We start from the raw sequence: 20126 nt of genomic DNA, 5'->3' as shown, positions 1-20126 counted from the left end.
AGTATTAACAGAAATAATAAAAATAAACATCTTTCAGTGTCTTTTATCCCCTAAATCAGGATTCATGAACCTCAGCACTACTGTCATTGGGGCCAGAGAATGCTTTGCTGTGGGGGCTGTCCTCGCAGTGTAGGACATTTGCCACCCATCATGGCACTAGAGAGGTCCTATGTTACTATTGGTAGCATCCAGCCTCCGCCTCCCAACACACCCCAGTTGTAACAGTAAAAAAATGTCTCCAGACATTTCCAAATATACCCTGGGTGACAAAATCACCCATAGTAGATGAGCACTCCTTTAAAACAATAGTTCTTGATCAGCTTGGATTAATTAACTAGCTAATTAATTAATTAATTTTAAAAAACATGCCCGAGCCCTTGCTTAGATCTACTGACTTGGCATTTTTGGTATGCAACTTAAATAAGGATATTTTTTAAATAAAAGATACATAAGTAATTCTGATGCACACCCCTAGTGAAGAAGCATGTAGTAAAAGACAAAACATTAATTCATATTAATATGAAAAGAATTTACTCTTCAAGTTTATGGAACAGTTAGTGTCTACAAAGCAAATATTCAGATGCCTAGATTGGCATCATCATAACCCCGGTGAATCCATTGTTGTCTAAATTCTAAAAGGACCTCTCCAAAGAGAAGCTCTGCTAAGGCTAATGAGGGTATGGTGTTGGTGGGTTAGCCGTGTTCCCCGAGGCAGCAATCATCTCTCCTTGCTTATGGCCTGAGCACATAATCCTACCTCCTACCCCTTCCCAAGTCCTCGATATCTGTAGATCCAACCATGGAGCTGCCTCCTCTGCGGCTCCAACTGCATTGGGTTCTTATTCTTCCTTCAAACAAATTTCCTGTAAGGATCAAACCATTGGACTCTTTGCTACTTGTTAGCATAGTCTCTGGCCAATTTATCTCTGGCTCTTAAAATTTCAGGAATGTATCACTGCTTTTCTTCTCTCTGCAAATTTGCCTTAGTATTAGGTAAGGGTGTGAGCTGGTTTTTATGTTGTTACTATTACCGATGGAGACAAAAAGAAGAAGAAACATTTGTGGAGCAATGTCTAGGTGCCAACCATTGAGGTTTTAGATTTCTAGGCAAAGCCTTATTTTGTCCTCCTAATCCAAAAGCCAGGTAATGTTTTCATCCCCATTTCACGGAGGAGGAAGCTAAGGCTTGGTAAGGTTAAATAAGTTATTCAAAGTCACACAACTAGTGAGTGGCAGACCCAGAAATGCAACCTGAGGGTATGTTACTCCAAAGCCTATGCTCTTAACGCCTGTTTGCTGGAAAGGAGCTGGTTCCTTAAAACCTTCAAGGGCCACTTTCTAGTAGAAAGAAAGCTGTTGTGATTCTTGTAACAGAACAGATTGGAGTTTTTGTTGAAGTACTGAGGCTCTGTGGGAACTACTCTTGGGCAAGGGTTAAGTGCAAGCTGATAAAGTTGTGTTAACAATTCCTTGCTTTTAATTTTTTTAGACCCTAAAAAGATAGTTTGTATGAAACTTGTTAAAAGGATTTTGAGACTAGTTTCTGAGCTATCTGCCAAGTAGAGAATTCTTTAGGGACAGTCACTGGAATCCCTGGGTTAGAGAATGACCCACAGCTGATTCTCCTGCTTTAGACCAAAATTTCAACTCAAAGAGCCCATGCCATGAAAGATCTTTTAACCTCCATGCTGTTGACACTTTGAGCTGGATAATTTCTTATCGTGGGGGGCTGTCTGTGCACTGAGGACATTCAGCAGCCTCCCTGGCCTCTCCACACTAAATGTGAATAGCACCTTCCCCACCTGCGACAACCAAACATGTCTCCAGCCATTGCTGAATATCTCTGGTGGGGCAACGCTACCTCTGGCTGAGAGACTGGCCTAGTGTTTCCACAGCTAGTGAGGCACCTGGTCACGGATGTTTTCTCTTTACCAGGATGGTCTTCAAGACCAAGTAATGGATTTTCTGAACAAAAGGAAGTGATAGTTCCCTTCCTTAAAAAAAGAGAGAATTTCATGAGAAAAGTCATAAAGTTAACTTTGCTTACTTCACAGATTATTTATTCTTTTAGAAATTTTTCTTTACATAAAAATGAGATGGTCTTTTATATACAGATTGGCATGCAGATCTAGTAATTAATAATACCCCCATCCTGGGAAAGACCTCAGGGTTTGTTGGTATAGCTGGCATTAGTCCAAGGATAGTTGGAGTGAAAAATTCTGCCAAAGGCAGTCAAGGCCCCCAACATGGCAAGTGGCACTATCATTGTAAGCCTTCTGATATGGGAATAGTCATATTGGAGGCCAATCACTTGACTCCATTAACTGGATTTTTAATCAATTCCACAGGAGTTTAACAGAAGAACAGGACCTGTTAACTATTCTTTTCTGAACTGGGAATTGGGAATGGATGAAGTATTCAAGTTGAGCCTTCATTTCCAATTTTTAGACACACAAAAATAGCTTATAGCCACCTAGTAGAAGTAACAATGTTTTAAAAAGCAAAGTCCAGGTGGAATCACCCAAAGCAAACTAAAGGAAAGCAACTGAGGGAGCCCTGTGGGAACCCACACTGCTGATCTAACAGCTGATCTAACGGGCGGCTCAGATCGGATCCTTCCCTGGGCTCCTGCGGGAGGCCATGCGGGAACCACACTGCTGATCTAACAGCTGATCTAACGGGGGCTCAGACCGGATCCTTCCCTGGGCTCCTGCGGGAGGCCCTGCGGGAAGCACACTGCTGATCTAACAGCTGATCTAACGGGCGGCTCAGACCGGATCCTTCCCTGGGCTCCTGCGGGAGCCCTGCGGGAACCCACACTGCTGATCTAACAGCTGATCTAACGGGGGCTCAGACCGGATCCTTCCCTGGGCTCCTGAGTAGGACTGTTCTGGGGAGAGACAAGGAGAGGGTGAAGAGTGTGAATATCTCACAAGTTTTTCCAGTCATTGCAGGACATTTCCCAACATGATCTATTTCTGAGACTCTCAAGCCAGCTCCCAGGCTGGCCGTGTCTGGAGACATGTCTGGTTGTCACAACTGAGAGGTGGATGCTACTGGCATCTAGTGGGTGGAAGCCAAGCAGGCTGCTCAACACGCTTCAGTGCACAGCCTGGAACCTGCAACAGAGAGTTACCTGGCTCAAAAGGTCAATAATGCCACAGGTGAGAAACTTTGTTCAAGGTGTAGTCTTAAACCTGAGGGTTGTGACCTATTAGTGTGTGTGAAATCATTGATTGGTTAGCAACTTTTTAAAAAATGGAATAGAAAATATCAGACTGTATTATATTAAATGCAAATATTTCATAAATGTTTGTATCACGTGTGTTTGTATACATACACATACTAGCATGCAATGTAAAATTTGTTTCTTACTGTGAGTCATAGACAAATAAGTTTGAAAGTCATCAATCTTATCCAGTATTTCTCAAACTTTAATGTTCATTTGAATCAACAGGAAATCTTGTTAAAATACAGATTTGGAATCATCTGGGCTGGGGTTAGGGCTCAGATCCTGCACCTCTTATAAGCTCCCTGGTGAGACTGATACTGAGGGCCCAGAAATGGCACTTTGAGTAATAAGAACCTGGATGACATTTTAAATTCATTCATTGAAAAAAATTACTGAAATCTATGTATTCTTATTGACCAATGACACTCTACTAAATTTAATTTCTAAATTAAAAAAAGATGTTATGAGTCAGTGACTATGACTCTAGGTATGGCCAGACAGTGAGATCTTTTTGAAAGAAGCTTCCACAGAGCTGAGCAGCGAGAGAAACAGTTACTTGGTTAATTAATGGGAAGTATTTGAGGGTTTAGCACAGCTCGTATCCTACCATGCAATGTAATGATATTTGTTCTACAAAACATGCCTTGGTTACTGTGTGTATGCTCATGCATGTGTGCACACATGGTGTAAGAGTGTTGCTTACTGCCTCCATGCTATAAGTCTGCCATAAGGAAATAAAAAACCTCTTTTTTTGACATGAAAGTATCCTATGTGTCATGTTAGCAAGGATTCTGTGACCTTAATGTAACAGAGCAATCAGTCTGCCTTCTTAGGATGATTATTGGAGCATTCTCTTCTGGAAAAGAAAATGAATGAACTGTATCCACCACATGTGTCCTGGAACACAGACAGCTGTTCTGATAAAGACACTTAGCAAAATTCTTCACTGCACACAAGCTCCAGAGAAATTTCAAGACTGGTTCTATGTAAGGTTTGCCCAAAAGTAAATGAGACCTAGTTCTCTGAATGCCTTTAGGAGGAAGAAGCTAGATTAGAAAAGAGCTACTTGGTCTGACCTGTGGTGGCGCAGTGGATAAAGCATTGACCTGGAAACGCTGAGGTCGCCGGTTCAAAACCCTGGGCTTGCCCAGTCAAGGCACATATGGAAGTTTATGTTTCCTGCTGCTCTCCCCTTGTGTGTCTCCCTTCTCTCTCTCTCTCTCTCTCTCTCTCTCTCTCTCTCTCTCTCCTCTCTCAAAGAAATAAGTAAAATCTTAAAAAAAAAAAGAGCTACTTGAAGAATGCCACTGAAGTGTAAGTCTATGAGGACAACGCTAACAACAACAAAGTAAATCCTTCTGGATGACCCAGTCACACAATCTGAGTAATCCAAAACTATTCATGAGCCCTTGCCATTCCTGCATGGAGGACTGTGTGGACCTTAAACCAACCAGGCGTGGGAGAGAAACATTCCCATGTTCACCTGGAATAGAAGTGTGTTCTATACCTAAGAACTCCAAAAGCAAAATAATCGACTGTTATCATTTGCACGTTATTGTGAAGGCCACGGGGCAAGAGAGGGTTCATTTTGAATATGAGATTCGTTGTAACAGAGCATCAGAGACATCAAGACACTCAGCTCCACTCTGTCCCACCCTAGTAGAGTTTGCTTTCTGTCATGTCAAAGGTCAAAACCTTCTATGACTTCTGCCCTTTTCTTTTGGCTAAGTATTTTGTTAGAATTGCAAATATCCCAACAGGGGGCAGTACTAAGTCTTTCTTACCTTAAGAAGGGAGGAAATAGTAAATCTGATCAAAGCAGATGTGTATGGTAAGAAGCAGGAAAATCATAAAGACATTAGATCTTTGAGGGGCAATGGAGGATGAAAGTCATGAAGATGAGCTAGGATTGTTATTTAACTTCAGTTTGGAAAGGTATTGATTCTAAGGTTCACTTCCAAGAACATAAACTTCAATCATGTGTTTATATACGTATGTGTGTATAACTATGTATCTATGCCTATCTGGTAATATTATATGTCTGGTTATATATGTGATCTATACTATATTATTATATATCCTACAAACGCCCTAAACCAAGGTGGGAGGGACAGGCCTGCTCTTTCCTCCCACGGCTCCTTTTCCGCTGACTCTGTGTCTAGTTTCCACACTCTCCTCGGGAAATGACAATCCCCTAAAGCACTAATGCACTGCCCAGGACGTGGTTTAACTATCAGAATTCACTCTGGAATTCAATATTTAGGAGAAAATCAACTGTATTTCCTTTCCCAGCTGCTTCTTCTGGTCCATGTGGAATTTGATTTCCGGCTCCAATATCTGTAATTACACAGATTCTAAAGGAAATCCTAGCAGGCTGAAGGGCACACTCTTCAGCTTGGTAACTGTGGGTGATGGGGACAAGGCCATAGTTCAATTAAAATTTGATCTGAAGTGTATGGAAAGCTCAGCTTCAGACTGATTTGAAGGGCTTAATTTCAGATTGATAACTTCAGGAAAATCCTAGCAGAATTAACAAAGGAACCTTCCTAATGGTCTAGGGGTGCACATGCCAAAGTGACTAGTCCACAGTGTCACCAAAGCAGTTGCAGTGACGCAAGAAATACTGGACTGTGACCATGAACCTTAGATGTACCTATTGAGCTAATTTATCTATGCCTTCATACATGAGGTGAAATCCCTGTAGCTCTTCACATGGCCAACCTGTACCCTGGCCTCTGTAAATTGCTTGCTATTTTTTTAAAACTAGCTTCAGAAATTCTCCTTACACACAGAGAACAGCTTTAAAACAAAACAAAACAAAACAAAACAAAAAAACCCTGGTTGAATTATGCTGAATTACTAATTATGTCTAAAAGAACTATTTGGTTGAATTCAGCTAGATTTTTTTCCTCCTCAGATCAGTTCTATGTTTAGATAGTAATATAATCCTCCAGTCTGCAGAACAATTGGCATGGCAGTCCTTTTAGCAAGTCAGGATCACGAAGAAGGACCGGGGCTGGGAAGAGAGATCGGGAGCACATGACAACCAGACGCTGTGGGGCCCTGCCTCGCTCTGGCTGGCAGAGACCAGCTGTAAAGGCTATTTTGGAGACAAGAAGAGAATTTTGAATATGAACAGTGTATTATTGACAAGCAAAGGAAGATCATTAACTTTAAAAAGGTAAATTTTTTTGCTTGCTTATTTTAGTAAAAAGTATATTATGTACACACACACAGGGAAGAGTCAAAAGAATGAACACTTGAGTAATCATTTTTGGGTGGGTGCTGGGAACATGACATTTTCTTATTATAGCCTAGCCACATTTTCTAAATGTCTGCAATGTCTGAATATTACATCTGTAATAATAAAAGGAATTAACCACTTTCTTCTCCCCATTAGAACTCCTCACATTAAGAAGATTAATTCTGATTTATCTGCCAGTGCGGTTTTGTTTAGGAAGTAGAGCATTTCAACACCAGTTGGAGGAGCTAACATAGTTCTACGAGGCGATGATGAGGATGGAAATGGAAGACCTGTTGAATGTTGCATTATGACAGGCTATATCCATTATGTTATTTAGTCCTCTAACAACTATAAGAAGTTAATTTCCTTACAGATGGGAAAATTGAGGCTCAGAGAAGCTAAATAATCCACCCAGAGTTAGACAGCTCAGACGTGGCAAAATCAGGATTCCTCCTCTTGCTGGCTTACTTCAGAGCCCCAATGTTGACCACTGCCGTTCTGCCTATTTCAGAGCTGTTTTACCACAAGTGATATGGTACCTCAGCCCACATACCTCAAGTCATTCCAGAGCAACTTGGGGTTAACATCTGAAAGTGATAGCAAGATTCCTAAAGCACCTTCGAACATATATGGAGTTTTGTTTTACAAGAAAAAAAGATGTCTGGGGAAATCATTCCATTTCAGGGAGATGATGATATAATGATGATGGGGGGGGGGGCTGACACTTACCAAATGCTTCCTCAGAGCCTGATGCTTGCAGCTGCACACAGCACTGCCTCCTGATGTTAACTCCATGAGAAGGTTCTGCTTATTAGCATCTCATCTCTGTTACGTAGATGTTTCAGCTGAGGCTCGGAGATTAAATACCTTATCCAAGGTCACCCAGCTTGTAAGGATCAAGGGTAAAGTCTGAAGGTGCCAGAAGCAAGGCACAGGAGGATGACACAACAGTTTCCATTTGGGGCAAAGCTGCTATTGCTTACAGGGGCAATAGCTCATTTTCTCAGGGTCTACAGACCCAGAATGCCTTGTCTCTCTTTAATCAGCCCCTGAAATGGCAACCTGTTTACTGCTGAGTTCTGCGCACTTTGCCCCAGTCATACTTTTGGAAGTAATTTCCCTTACCTGGACAGCTGGTAAATACCTTATGGATTTTACATAATAATGGAATATCTTTTTTGTAGCTTATTTCTCGGTTCTTTCTTGAGCAGGTTGACCCTACTTTGATTGCTCTATGTTCACATGGATAGCACTTTGCGTGGATGGTAATTTAATAAAGGTTATTAAAATAAGGATATCTGTGGTTTCATGCAAATATGTATTTTAATAGGCAGGCTTCATTTTTCAAATTACCCCTTTAGAGGGAAATATTCACACTCAATTATTGTGCTGACATATACAGTGGACAAATATAGGGTTTGATAATGGAATAGCAAGTTAAAATCTGTGCAAGGCAAAGAACCCAGAGCAGCAGCTCCACCCGCCCTGACCCTGACCGTGTGCCTGATTAAGTGCTTACGAGGTGGTTTGGTAAGGCGCCCTTTGCTGATCTGATAACTGCCACGGAGAAGCAGAGTCAATCTGCAAATACTTAATCCTCCAGAAGGCAGATTAAGTGTATAATTGACCTATATAATCCAAATGTCATCCCTGGGCCAAGGTTCCGGCCGAGTTCCAATGGCACGGCCCGAGGGAAGCCAGGCGGACCCACACTGCCCCCCGGGTGGACTCCATCCAAGTGCGGGTGGCTTTTTAATCACTCATCCCCGAGCCTGTGAGGGTTAAGCAGATGAATTCACCCTAAGCACATCTCTTTTTAATCCCGATTTTCTTCTCAGTCTATGTCTTCAAGAAGTACAAGGAGGAAAGAAGATAAATTAATTTTTGTTTAGACCTTGAAATCTTAGGTGCTTCTCTTGATGATCTGATCTCTAATTTCAAAAAGCATGTTTTTGTTTTGGGGAAGATGTTGAGTTAATCGCCAGAGAAGGGGGGAAAGCCATCTGCATGGTTTATGGACACTCGAGCTTTAAGTCGCAGCCTTTGAGCTATTCCTTAGGCTGTGCTCTCCGTCTCCCGTGCTGCATTAGGAAGCGGGGGATGATTTCATGTTCCTCTTTTCTGTTTTCTTTAAAAGTCAGCAATAATTTTCTTTAAATTTTTTTAATTTATTTATTCATTTTACAGAGGAGAGAGAGCGAAAGGGGGGAGGAGCAGGAAGCATCAACTCCCATATGTGCCTTGACCAGACAAGTGCAGGGTTTTGAACCAGCGACCTCAGTGTTCCCAGGTCGACGCTTTATCCACTGCGCCACCAGAGGTTAGGCATGCAATAATTTTCAAGGAGGCCAGGCTTCCTCTTGAGTGCAACAGCAACCTGATTCTCTTAAAGATTCAGCATCTCTCATATCATTTAAATCCATTGCTATCATATATATTCTCTTGCTTTTGTCTCAAAATATTATAAACTGTTATTTTGCAGCAGCTGAAACCAGTTCACAACTGCATGTCATTTTTTTAGAAAAAGAATTACAAAATGCAGATGAAATGCACAGTTGTATATTTGAAACATGTGAAGCAGGAGAAGGATTCTTTTTCTATCAGCACTTAATTGTAGACTAGATAGGGGCATTACCAAAAAAGCTGATAATGTTTTATAGAAGGACTATGTAAATAAATTATATTAATAAACAGGGAAACTTTCACTGCATTAAAAAGACCTGGTTAGGCAACATTGCATCTGAATATATTTCTTCAATAAATCTAGAGAATGCTTGTTTAAAAAAAAATTGGTGAAGATGAATTTGGAAAGCTGTTCTTAAGTTACATAACAAAATAGATTAAAAATGCAGAATATAAAATATAGAGGCCCAAATGATATGCCAATAATCTCCCACAAGCACCTGATTCCAGCCAAAAGTACATCGACAAAGCAGAGAGAAAACCGTCTCAGAGAGAGCACAGAGACTGAGGCTTGGCTGAAATGAAGGATGTACTCATTAAATGACCAGCTAGTAATCCAAATATCCCCGGAAACAAACACACACTAATGCCATCCAGCCTTTTCTATAAGGTACACTCAAAAAGGCAAAAAAGGGGACAATACTTAACAGCAAAAACTTAAAGGACTTATCAGGTAAATAAAACTAAGAAACATCGCAAAAACCACGACAGGAGCTCTGAGAACCTGCCTGGAGATGACAGGTGCCAGCCGGAACCACAGCCAGAGCATGACACACAGCAGAATCAACCACCCCCAGAGATAGAGATTTTCCCCTCATTCCAAATGCTAATTTTTTATTATTCATTTCTGCCATTTATCAAAATGCAACTATTTGGAAGGGAAACCTCACAGATCAACAAGTTTTTCTCAATAGATTTCTGCCAATTGCTAAAACCTGTCCCAGGACCCCTATAATTAAGAAATGCAGTTGAAAGAGTTATTCATTGCTGTAAGAGGTTTAGAGTGGCAGGTCACAGACCCTTCTGTCTTACTATTCCTGAGTCCCTTGTTTAGCTCGGTGACAGGAGGGCCTTGCAGTGCATATATGCAAAGAAATAAACACCATGCTTGAGGAGACAGAAGCCGAAAATAATCAAACATGTTGGTAATCTGATGTTTTGCTGATAGGTTATAGAAAAACAGTAAGTACTGAATTAAATTACTGAGACGGCATGGTAATGAAGCTTTCTGAGAAACTCTGGGTTTTTCAAATGACAAATGTTTCAAAGCCATGACAGATTCAATAACTTTTTTGTACTACGTCAGTTAGGTTGCCTAGCACCAATATTCTGTAAATTATGGGAGTAAGTTATTTGAAAAGTAATAAAGTAAATGGCAAAGAAATTTGTTATCTCTAAACAAGCTACTGAAAATTCTTTCTCCACTGGCATGGGAGTGGTTGGTGTTCAGTAAATAACTGTAACAGTTAATTCTTTAAAATCAGATACTTGGAGGACAGTAACTAAGACTCTCCTGAGAAAACATAACTAGGACAATATAAGACTAAATTGTGGGGTTCTCATAATGTTTCTGATGACTCTGATGCTGGTCAGTGTAATTCAACAAGGGACCAAAATACTTTATAAAATTTTGAATCACCCTAAACATAATTTGTCCTCTGAAGAACATGTTATTATAATTTTTCTTTTCGTTATTAATTCACATTAAAGGCCAGAGGGCTTGAGTTTGCCTGTGTTCTTCAATAGTTGAACAAGTCTATTTTTACCATCTGTGCTAGCCAATGCCGGACTCTTATTCTTCTTCAAATAGGGTCACAGAAGAGGACAATCTACTTGGCTGCCTTGGAGAAGGTTACTTTAAAAAATTGTCCACTTTTACTTATAATTTAAAAAAAGAAAGAGGCTGAGTGAGTTATTTGGTTATGGAGCGACAGGCAAAACAGATTAAACATCAAATTCAGTACTAGATGTTTTAAAGTTTTAGAGAGCACGAGGTTATTCACATACACACTCATACACTCACACACACGTGCACACAGAACCACACAAAACTGAGAATCAGAAGGTACCAATCAAAGGATAAAAGAAGGCAACCTAGGCATTGAAAAGAACAATCCCAGGGATTCCTGAAAATCTGTGGTTTGGAATTTAATTTAGTGGAGATGGGCAGCATGGCCACTCTAACTGCAGACCCAAAGGGGCTGCCTCTCTGTTTTCAATGCCTATTGGGTGCGTGACTGTCACCCAGACATTCTCGGCTCAGAACTCTCGTAAAGGCACGCATGCAGACAGGGAGAGGGCCCGCTGGGAGCTTTGTGCATGTATGTGGCATTCTCAGTGGAGGCGGGTCATGCTAGAAGATGTACACAGGAAGATTATTTGATCCTAATTCATGCCACTCGATAGAATGTGATAAAACATTTGACATGAGAGATAAGTTCCATTTCATCAGAGAGGGGCGGTGGGAACTACAAAGTAAAAAGGTTTCTCAGAGAAAGGTTATGCAGAGGAAGGAGCGCTGTCGGGCATAGAAAGCGGATGATTGGGAGAGAAAAAAGGAAAGGAGCCTTTCAACACACAGGGAAAGCAAAGGAGCTGGAAGACGAGGCATATAAAAGTCAGAAGCTGCGCTACCCCAGGCGGTGCCAACAATGAGCTCACTGAGCTGTGGAACAAAAACACACATACACACAAACTGGATGTAAACTGCTGAACACAATCACAGAAAAAGCATAGAAACACAGATACCATAGTAGACCAAAACATTAATGTTCGGCTGGCGCTCAAAATACAGAAACCTGGACAGGAGGAGCTCACGCTGGACAAGACAGAACACAATTAGAGCCACATGGAGACAAGTATGTCAGCTTCCCTGCACTCTGGCCAGGTCTACACTGGCAAATTGGGTGGAGACTTGAAGCAAAATCGCTGTCTAAATTAGAAAGCCCCATCTGCTTTGGCCTGAAAGAGGTGGGCGATTTGAGACTGAAGCAGATTCTTTTTCTTTTCTTTTTTGCCTCAGTGGCTTGCTTTGGGAGTGCAGATGTAGTCACGGTGAAAATAAGATTGCTCGGCAACTATTAACCACTGGAAATCAAGTCTGGGTCTGGCAGCCCGACGCACTTGCCCTTTGTGCACCTGCTTCTTTTCTCAAATTTTCAAGCAGGTGGGTGGGCAGGGGCAACTAGCTGGCAACTGACCGAGCAACTCGAGCAGAAGTGTTTGCCAAAACCCAGGGCTAAGGAATGAGCGCTGGTCTCCCAGAGACGGAATCCTTTTCTGCAGTGATAACAATGCCACATTTATGCACATCTGCCTGCCACAGCTGGTGTCAGAGAGGAGCCACCCCCAGGATGGCAGGCTGGCTCAGATGGCAATATCTCCCTAAAGCAAGGCCAGACTGCAAGGAGGAGAACCATGACCAAGAAAGGTCTTTGCCAGTTAGAGAAAGCTGCCTCCCAAGCTTCATGCAGGACCCGAGCCTGCCTGCTGAGAGGCTGGGCGCTATCCTACGTATCACACAGATTGAGACTGAGACGTGGTCACATCAGAGTGGGTTCAAAACAGACACACAACAGATCAGAGTCTAAGGCAGAGGGAGAGGAAAAGATTTTGTTTGCATCGGCACCAATCCGTGTTCTCAAAATGTGACTTATCCTCCTGTCTCTTATTTTGTCACATTTTGGAGGGTCTCCTCCTTGGTCTGCAAGGAGGAGAAGGCATTTACTTACATCAAATAACCTTTCTATGTACATCTCCTCATTGACCTTATCACGAAGGACATCCTGAGAGTGGCGGACAAAAGTCACATAGGCATCGGCCACGTCCATCCCAGGTTTCTGCAAAGAAACAGGAAAACATGAAAATGGGATTTTCAGACAGCAACTCTTCCTTAATTACCCATGCACTTCACCCCCGCCCCCACTGCCTTGCTTGGGTTTGAAGCCAGCAGCAGTACAGATGATAGCTGTCCCCAGCCTGGACTGGTAGGAACCGGTATTTGAACCTTCTCTGCTCTTTCTGGAAATCACATCTGGCTAAGAAGGGAGTTGGGATCACAGGGTTTTATAAATATTTTTCTACTATTAATATTTTGTTTCTGGCAAAGATACTTGAATGAATACATATTCACTGGGTAACCCAGAGATGTTATTTGGCTTGTCTTTGGATTGAAAACTCCCCATCCATTTAAAATACCCAAATATACTCTGTCTTCCACTGTGTGTCCTTAATATAACATTAGAAAGGTGACATCCTTCCCTATCCCTGTTTCTTTTTTGGAAACATTTAGAAAGTGCTAAGTAAAGAAAAAAAGTTCATTCTACACCCTTCCCACCCAAGTCACATATTGAGGGTAATTTGACCTGAGAGGTAGTATTTCCTAATCACTGGACTCAGAGGAAACATTCAACCAATTTGTCTTTGCTTCTAGGTGCTGCCTCACAGTCCAAGGATTAAAAAAGTGGGGCGGGGGAAGGATTTGATTTTTAAATAAATTAGATTTTCTGGAAAGGTAAGCAGGTGGTTCATCCAATGTAGGAAATGATTTATTGTCTGGGGGTGGGGGAATGAAGCTCAGATGTCACAAAGTTATCTCCACAGAAACCTATTAAAACACTGTACTATGGGTCATTAGGAAAGCTGCCATAAGCCCCTTACGTTTCCACAGTAGATATGTATCATATGTTTGCTAATCACTAAAAAGATTAGTTTTCATTGCTGTGCTTTACCTTAGATCACAAAGTATCATTTCTCTACAAGACGGGTCTGTCAGGCACTGTAAATTGAAGTTAGTTAACACTTCTGTGTAATTTCCAGGGTGAAAATGAGGAAGGTTTGGAAACAGTAGGACTGTATTTTTTTTTCCTTATACAAAGCAAACAATGATCAAGCAAAGGGCCAATGCTTGGTCCCTGGGATGCTAGTAACATTTTTTAACACCTGCTGAAACAATGACAAGGTATTAATTTGAAAAACAATGAAGACAACCCAAAGCCACAGTAGTCAACTGTTACACTTTCAAGCAATTTTCATAGAATGGATTGAGCAGGTTCTGTGATGGTCCTATAATTGTTGCAGCTTTATGATATGAAACAATAGAGGCTCTCCAATGAGATGTGATAGCTATTAGTTCTCAACTGGCATCTCTCTCCTCCTCTCCCTTTGGCAGCAGCACATCAAAAGGCATTCTCCATGGGGAGAAGGATCCCTACCTGGGAGACTTGAGAAACTTATTATTATTATTTCCATTTCTTTCTAGGTGATGCTTGTGGCAAACGTGGCCGTTTCCTGGACACATACAGCCATCTTATAGCTAAGAGCCAAAGCCAAATTCAGCACACCTATTAATAACCCACAATGTCAGAAACAGTGATTTACAATAATGGTTATTTTCACTGTCTCTTCTCTTTTCACTAAATTTGCTATCCTCAAAGGGCATGTAAGTTTTAAAAGCTTTGATTAAAAAAAAAAGTATGATCCATCTTCCCCAGGTAGTTAATAAACTCCACAGTTCTCTGTTTTATTTAATTAATTTATTTATTTTTTATTTTTCTGAAGTTGGAAACGGGGAGGCAGTCAGACAGATTCCCGCATGCGCCTGACCAGGATACTTATCAATATCTGACATTGTTCTATGTATGTATGTAGGCATGTATGTATGAATATATCTGTCTATTTATTTTTGGTCTCTCTTCGCCAACTAGAACATAAAATCCATGAATACAGTGACTTTACTTGGTTTATTTTCTATTGTATCCTCAGCACAGAGACTGATGCCTGGCACACAGTAGTACTCAGTAAATATTTGCTGAATGAACAAATCCATGAATAAATGAGGCTCCCTCCCATCTCCTTTTTTTTTTTTTTTTCCCCCAAAGCTGGAAACGGGGAGGCAGTCAGACAGACTCCCGCATGCGCCCGACCAGGATCCACCCGGCATGCCCACCAGGGGCGATGCTCTGCCCATCTGGGACGTCGCTCTGCCGCAATCAGAGCCAGTCTAGTGCCTGAGGCAGAGGCCAAGGAGCCATCCTCAGCGCTCGAGCAAACTTTGCTCCAGTGGAGCCTTGGCTGCGGGAGGGGAAGAGAGAGACAGAGAGGAAGGAGAGGGGGAGGGGTGGAGAAGCAGATGGGCGCTTCTCCTGTGTGCCCTGGCTGGGAATCGAACCCGGGACTCCTGCACGCCAGGCTGACGCTCTACCACTGAGCCAACCGGCCAGGGCCCTTCCATCTCTTTTTTAAAGTTCTTCAGTCATTCTACAGCAGGTCCTCAACACATTGTTTTGTTCAATGTCTTTTCATTATAACATTGATGAGAAGCCCTAGGAACTTAACTCTTGTTTACATCCATTAGCTATGGTAAAATTGGTTTTGTTATACATCATTTCACTTAAAGTTGTAGTTTCCAAGAACCTATCAATGACGTTAAATGAAGACTTACTATATGTGGATTTTTATTGGCTCCCCTACACATTGGAACTTGTGAAAATCATTTAAATTTCTCTGGGCCTTAATTACACTATCTGTAAAATGAGATAGCTCCCTACTTACCTTCAAACATTGTTATAATCATCAGTTAAAATAATGCATGTTAAATTGCTTTAAAAGCCATATCATTATGCAAACATGAAGTCACTATGACCCCCACCTAACACTGTATTACTTCAGAGCCTTACCTGCCTTTATAATTTACTTTGGAACCAAGAAGAAAAAAAGCAGCCTTGGAGAAACCAACGTCAAAATAAAATCGACAGTCTTTGCACAAAAATGTAGTTTTCTCTTAATTAGGTCCTCAGGGCCCCATTCACAACCATCTCCCTTTTTAACCAGCTTTACATCCAACTCCAACAAGTTTGCTTTTCATCCTTTGGTGGGCCAAGAAGGGGGAGAGGGGAGTTGTGTGAAAGAGGTGTGTTGATAGAAGAGTGCTATCACTCTTCTCGATGCCATGAGGTAAGGGAGCTGGCTGCCAAACTGCAGCTCCACACAAGTGGAGTCCCCAGTGGTGGGGCCTGGGGGAGGCACGCTGCCCCCCACGGAGGAGGCGCTGGGGGAGGCGGGGCACTGAGGAAAGTCAGAGGAAATGTTCAAGGACGGCTAGTTCCCTATTTAAAAAGGAAGGGAAGAATGTATATGCATTTTAAGTCAATTTCCAAACAAATGGTTAAAATAAAAACTGTTTACATACAAACAAGCTAACTTGTAGTTATAGATGGAAAATATTCTTGACTAAGCAACTGATACTATTAGATAAATTAGGCTTGATACCACATTGCTATCTACAAACAGTGAGAAAAATGTTAGGCAAGGGTTTGAATACCCCACAATTACACTGCTTATTTTAAATGTGGCTTGGACAGACTGATGGCATAGGATGTAGATTTCTAGAAGACATGTAAAATAAACAACAAAGAAATGAATCTCTACATAGCTAACTCCATCCACATGTGGAAGACATCATTTGTGAAGAAGCTACTCGGTGTCTTGGGAAAAATAGGACATAAGACATTTTAATTATAGTTTGTTCCTATCAGGGTACTTCTGAGTTTTGAGAAAACAAATTCAGATTTCCAGTTTCATAAGCAAGCATAAATTAGGAATGCAAAACTACTATATATAACAAAGGTTTGAATACTACGTCTAAGGCAAAGAGATACGCTTTGAGAATTAGGCAATGTTTGGAATGACAGGTAATAATGCTGCTCTCCATTAGTGTGGATAATTAAGTGACAGGTCCCCTAGGACAGTGGTCGTCAAACTCATTAGTCAACAGAGCCAAATATCAACAGTACAACGATTGAAATTTCTTTTGAGAGCCAAATTTTTTAAACTTGAACTATATAGGTAGGTACATTCCTTATTGAGGTAGCACCCACACGTGATACTTTGTGGAAGAGCCACACTCAAGGTGCCAAAGAGCCGCATGTGGCTCGCGAGCCGCGGTTTGCCAACCAGGGCCCTAGGGTAACTAACTACTAGTCCCCATAAACTAAAGCAATAAAACATGGACCAACCTCACACAGCAACACAAGTGAACTCACAGTCTCCAGAGCTAGAAACAACTTAAAAGACGATTTTATCCAATGATTCTTAAACCTGTTTGCAAAAAAGAAAGACTTGGGGAGGTTTAAAAACTACCAATGCCATTAGACTCCACACCCCAGAGGTTGTTTTTATTTGGCAAGCAACCCGGCACTAATTGTAAAAACTCCCCAGGCATTTCCAATATGTAGGCAAGGTCAAGAATCACTGATTGAGTCCATTTGTTCCCAAACTTGGACTAGATATCAGAATCATGTGGAGAACTTTTCATTTATTTATTTATTTTTATTTTATTATTTTTTGTGACAGTGACAGAGAAACAGAGAGAGGGACAGATAGGGACAGACAGATAGGAAGGGAGAGAGAGGTGAGAAGCATCAATTCTTCATTGTGGCACCTTAGTTGTTCATTGACTGCTTTCTCACATGTGCCTTGACCAGAGGGTTCCAGCCATCCCAGTGACCCCTTGCTCAAGCCAACGACAATGGGGTCATGTCTATGATCCCACCCTCAAGCTAGTGACCCCACGCTCAAGCTGGTGAGCCCTTACTAAAATCGGATGAGCCTGCACTCAAGCTGGCGACCACGGGGTTTTGAACCTGGGTCTTCTGCATCCCAGGCCGAGGCTCTATCCACTGCACTACCATCTAGTCATGCCTCGTGGAGAGCTTTTTAGAAAAAGAGTTCCAGGCTCCATCCCAGAACAACTGAATCAAAATCTCTAGAAACATGAGGCTAGAAATTGCTATTTAAAAGCAAAAATAAATAAATAAAACAAAAATTTTTGCCACTATTGCCACTGTATATTCTGCTTTAGGGACTATTCATTCAATAGATGATAGTCACTGGTGTGCTGATAGATTGGCTCTTCAAAACAAAAAACCAAAACAACAAAACAACTTAAACAACAAACTTTAATTTGTAGTGCTTGCCAATTTCCATGGTGTAAATACTTTCTCCATGGCTCAGTTGGTGCTACCAACGTGCTCTCACTGAAGGCAGATGTGGAAAGACATGCTCACAGTTGACTCTCTCTTGGGAGCCAGTGTCAACAGTTTCTATCTACTGGTCAAAGTACTAGCACCTGAACATTCACACTCCTACTCATTTGCTGGGAGACCTAGGGCATACTATTTAACTTCTCTTAGTTTCCTCAACTGTGGAAGAGGATGACAATATTACCTGCCTCATAGGATTGTTTTGAGAAGTAAATGATTAATGTTATTGTTATTTTTTAATTTACCATTTTAACCAATTTATTTAGTTTTTTAGAGAGAGACAGAAGCACAACTCATTGCTCCATTTAGTTGTGCATTGGTTGTTTCTCATACAATTCTTGACTGGGGCTCAAACTGGTGACCTTGGGATTGAGCTGGTAATCCTGGGCTTGAGCAGGTGACTCTGGTGTTCTGGGTTGAAGCTCTACCCAATCAGGCCCAAATAATTACTACTATTTACTACATGTAAATAATGTACATATAGTACATATTGTCTTTTATGCACTATTATTTTCTCTAAAATTGTTTATTTACTAAAACATTAATTAAAATGTTACTATATAATATTATTTGTTATAAAATACACTAATAAACTTAATTTTAAAGTTTACCTTTTTTCTAGGCTATGATAATTGGTGGAATCCTGAGTTTGAGGTGCTAATCATAGTGTTTCCAATACTAAAGTAACTACTCAGTTAATTAAATAAAGATGTTCATCTGTGCACTAACTAAGAAAACAGGCAGATGGCACAGTGTTTAAAAGCCTTGGTTGAAATCTCAGCTGTCCCACTTAGCAACTGTGAGACTCTAAGGAAATGAGCTCTCTGGGCCTCAGTTGCCTTACCTTTAAAGTGGGGTTGTCATAAAGATGAATTGTAAAGTGCTTAGAAGGTGCCCAGAAAACAGCCAGTGCTTTATAAGTGTTGGTTGCCCTTGTCATCATCATGCTGTGTGTCATCAGTGGTAAAGGGACTGCATCTGGGGACATGCCACATCATTTCCTTCCATCTCCCTAGAGGGCGGAGACTCTGCTAATTCACTTGGTCCCCCCAGAGCTGAGCAAATCTTCTGATTTAGTATCATTTATCCATGAACATGGAAGAACTACAGATCAGGGCACTGTTCTGTTGATGCAGAGCCCATTTTTACCCTCATCTTTACAATAAATCTGAAGTGAACCTGCCTTGCAGGAATTATGTTGAACCACATAAAATGGGCAGTTTTTGACCATTTTGCCCTCCCCAAATGCCGATTTGAGTTGCCAGTTCCAACTGCCGATCCCCGTGTTTGGGCCTTGCCTATGCCTCACCAGCTCTACTCTTGCTGGTGAGGTTTTCCTCTGCTTTCAGGCTGACAGAAAACAATCCTTAGCCCCCAGATCTTTGAGTTACGAGGCCAGAGCTAATGTCAGCAGGTCCAAGCACTCACTCCCACCCTTTTGCCACAGACTGTGTGGACTTCACACGCTCATCATCCACACGAGCCCTGCTTCTGTTGCTGAAACATCTGCTCAAGGCAAAGTACGGTACTGAGTACAGGGGGTCTTTGGGTTACGACAGTGTCGACATTCGACATCTCAAGTTTATGATGCTCACTCCCATAAAAACTTAAAAAAATTGAGATGTGAGTGTTTCGGCTTACACAGTTGGCCTCGTACGTAGGGCCTACGTGGGTGGACTAGTTTGGTTGCGTGCAGCGGAAGAATACACAGTACAGTGTACAGTACAGTTTATTTATGTCCTTTTCCTTTTTCTGCGGCTTAGTTGTGTTTTTATGTTCTAGATATGATTTTACAACTGTGTTAGGATAGATAAGTGACTTAGGTTAGGGTGTGTTTCGACTTACAGCAAAATTCAGGTTACGTCACTGTCGTAGAAATGGAACTGTGTCGTAACCTGAGGACCCTCTGTGTTCCATATACCTGTGTCATTTCATCTGCCCAGCAAACCAGCCTTGTTAGTATTATCTCTATTTTAAGGATGGAGAAACAATCTCAGAGAATTTGATTTACTTTGCTCCCTGTGATTTACTTTTGCTCCTTGGGAAAATAAATTACTTAACTTCTCTCCTTGTTGCAGTTATGTGAGCTTTTTCTCTTTCCCATTGTAAGGACTGTCTATGCAAAGGAGTCTGAGAACCCTCAATA

The 20126-nt window shown here is 41.4% G+C and overlaps 1 protein-coding gene across 20 annotated transcripts in view; it reads right to left on the bottom strand.

The window, feature by feature from the left end:
* CADPS (calcium dependent secretion activator) overlaps window positions 1-20126 on the bottom strand; it is a 598625-nt gene that overhangs the window by 26074 nt on the left and 552425 nt on the right. For 19 of the 20 annotated variants that reach the window (XM_066352057.1, XM_066352051.1, XM_066352049.1 and 16 more), the window contains one exon: window positions 12671-12778. The exons of the other annotated variant lie outside the window; for it this stretch is intronic. In XM_066352057.1, coding sequence (XP_066208154.1) covers window positions 12671-12778 — 108 coding nt within the window. The remainder of the gene's footprint in view (window positions 1-12670; window positions 12779-20126) is intronic. 20 annotated transcript variants of the gene reach the window in all.

The sequence above is a fragment of the Saccopteryx leptura genome, chromosome 10 (assembly GCF_036850995.1).
Source record: "Saccopteryx leptura isolate mSacLep1 chromosome 10, mSacLep1_pri_phased_curated, whole genome shotgun sequence".
Lineage (NCBI taxonomy): Eukaryota > Metazoa > Chordata > Mammalia > Chiroptera > Emballonuridae > Saccopteryx > Saccopteryx leptura.
The sequence above is the reverse complement of the archived record's forward strand: the minus strand, read 5'-3'. Positions and strand labels throughout refer to the sequence as shown.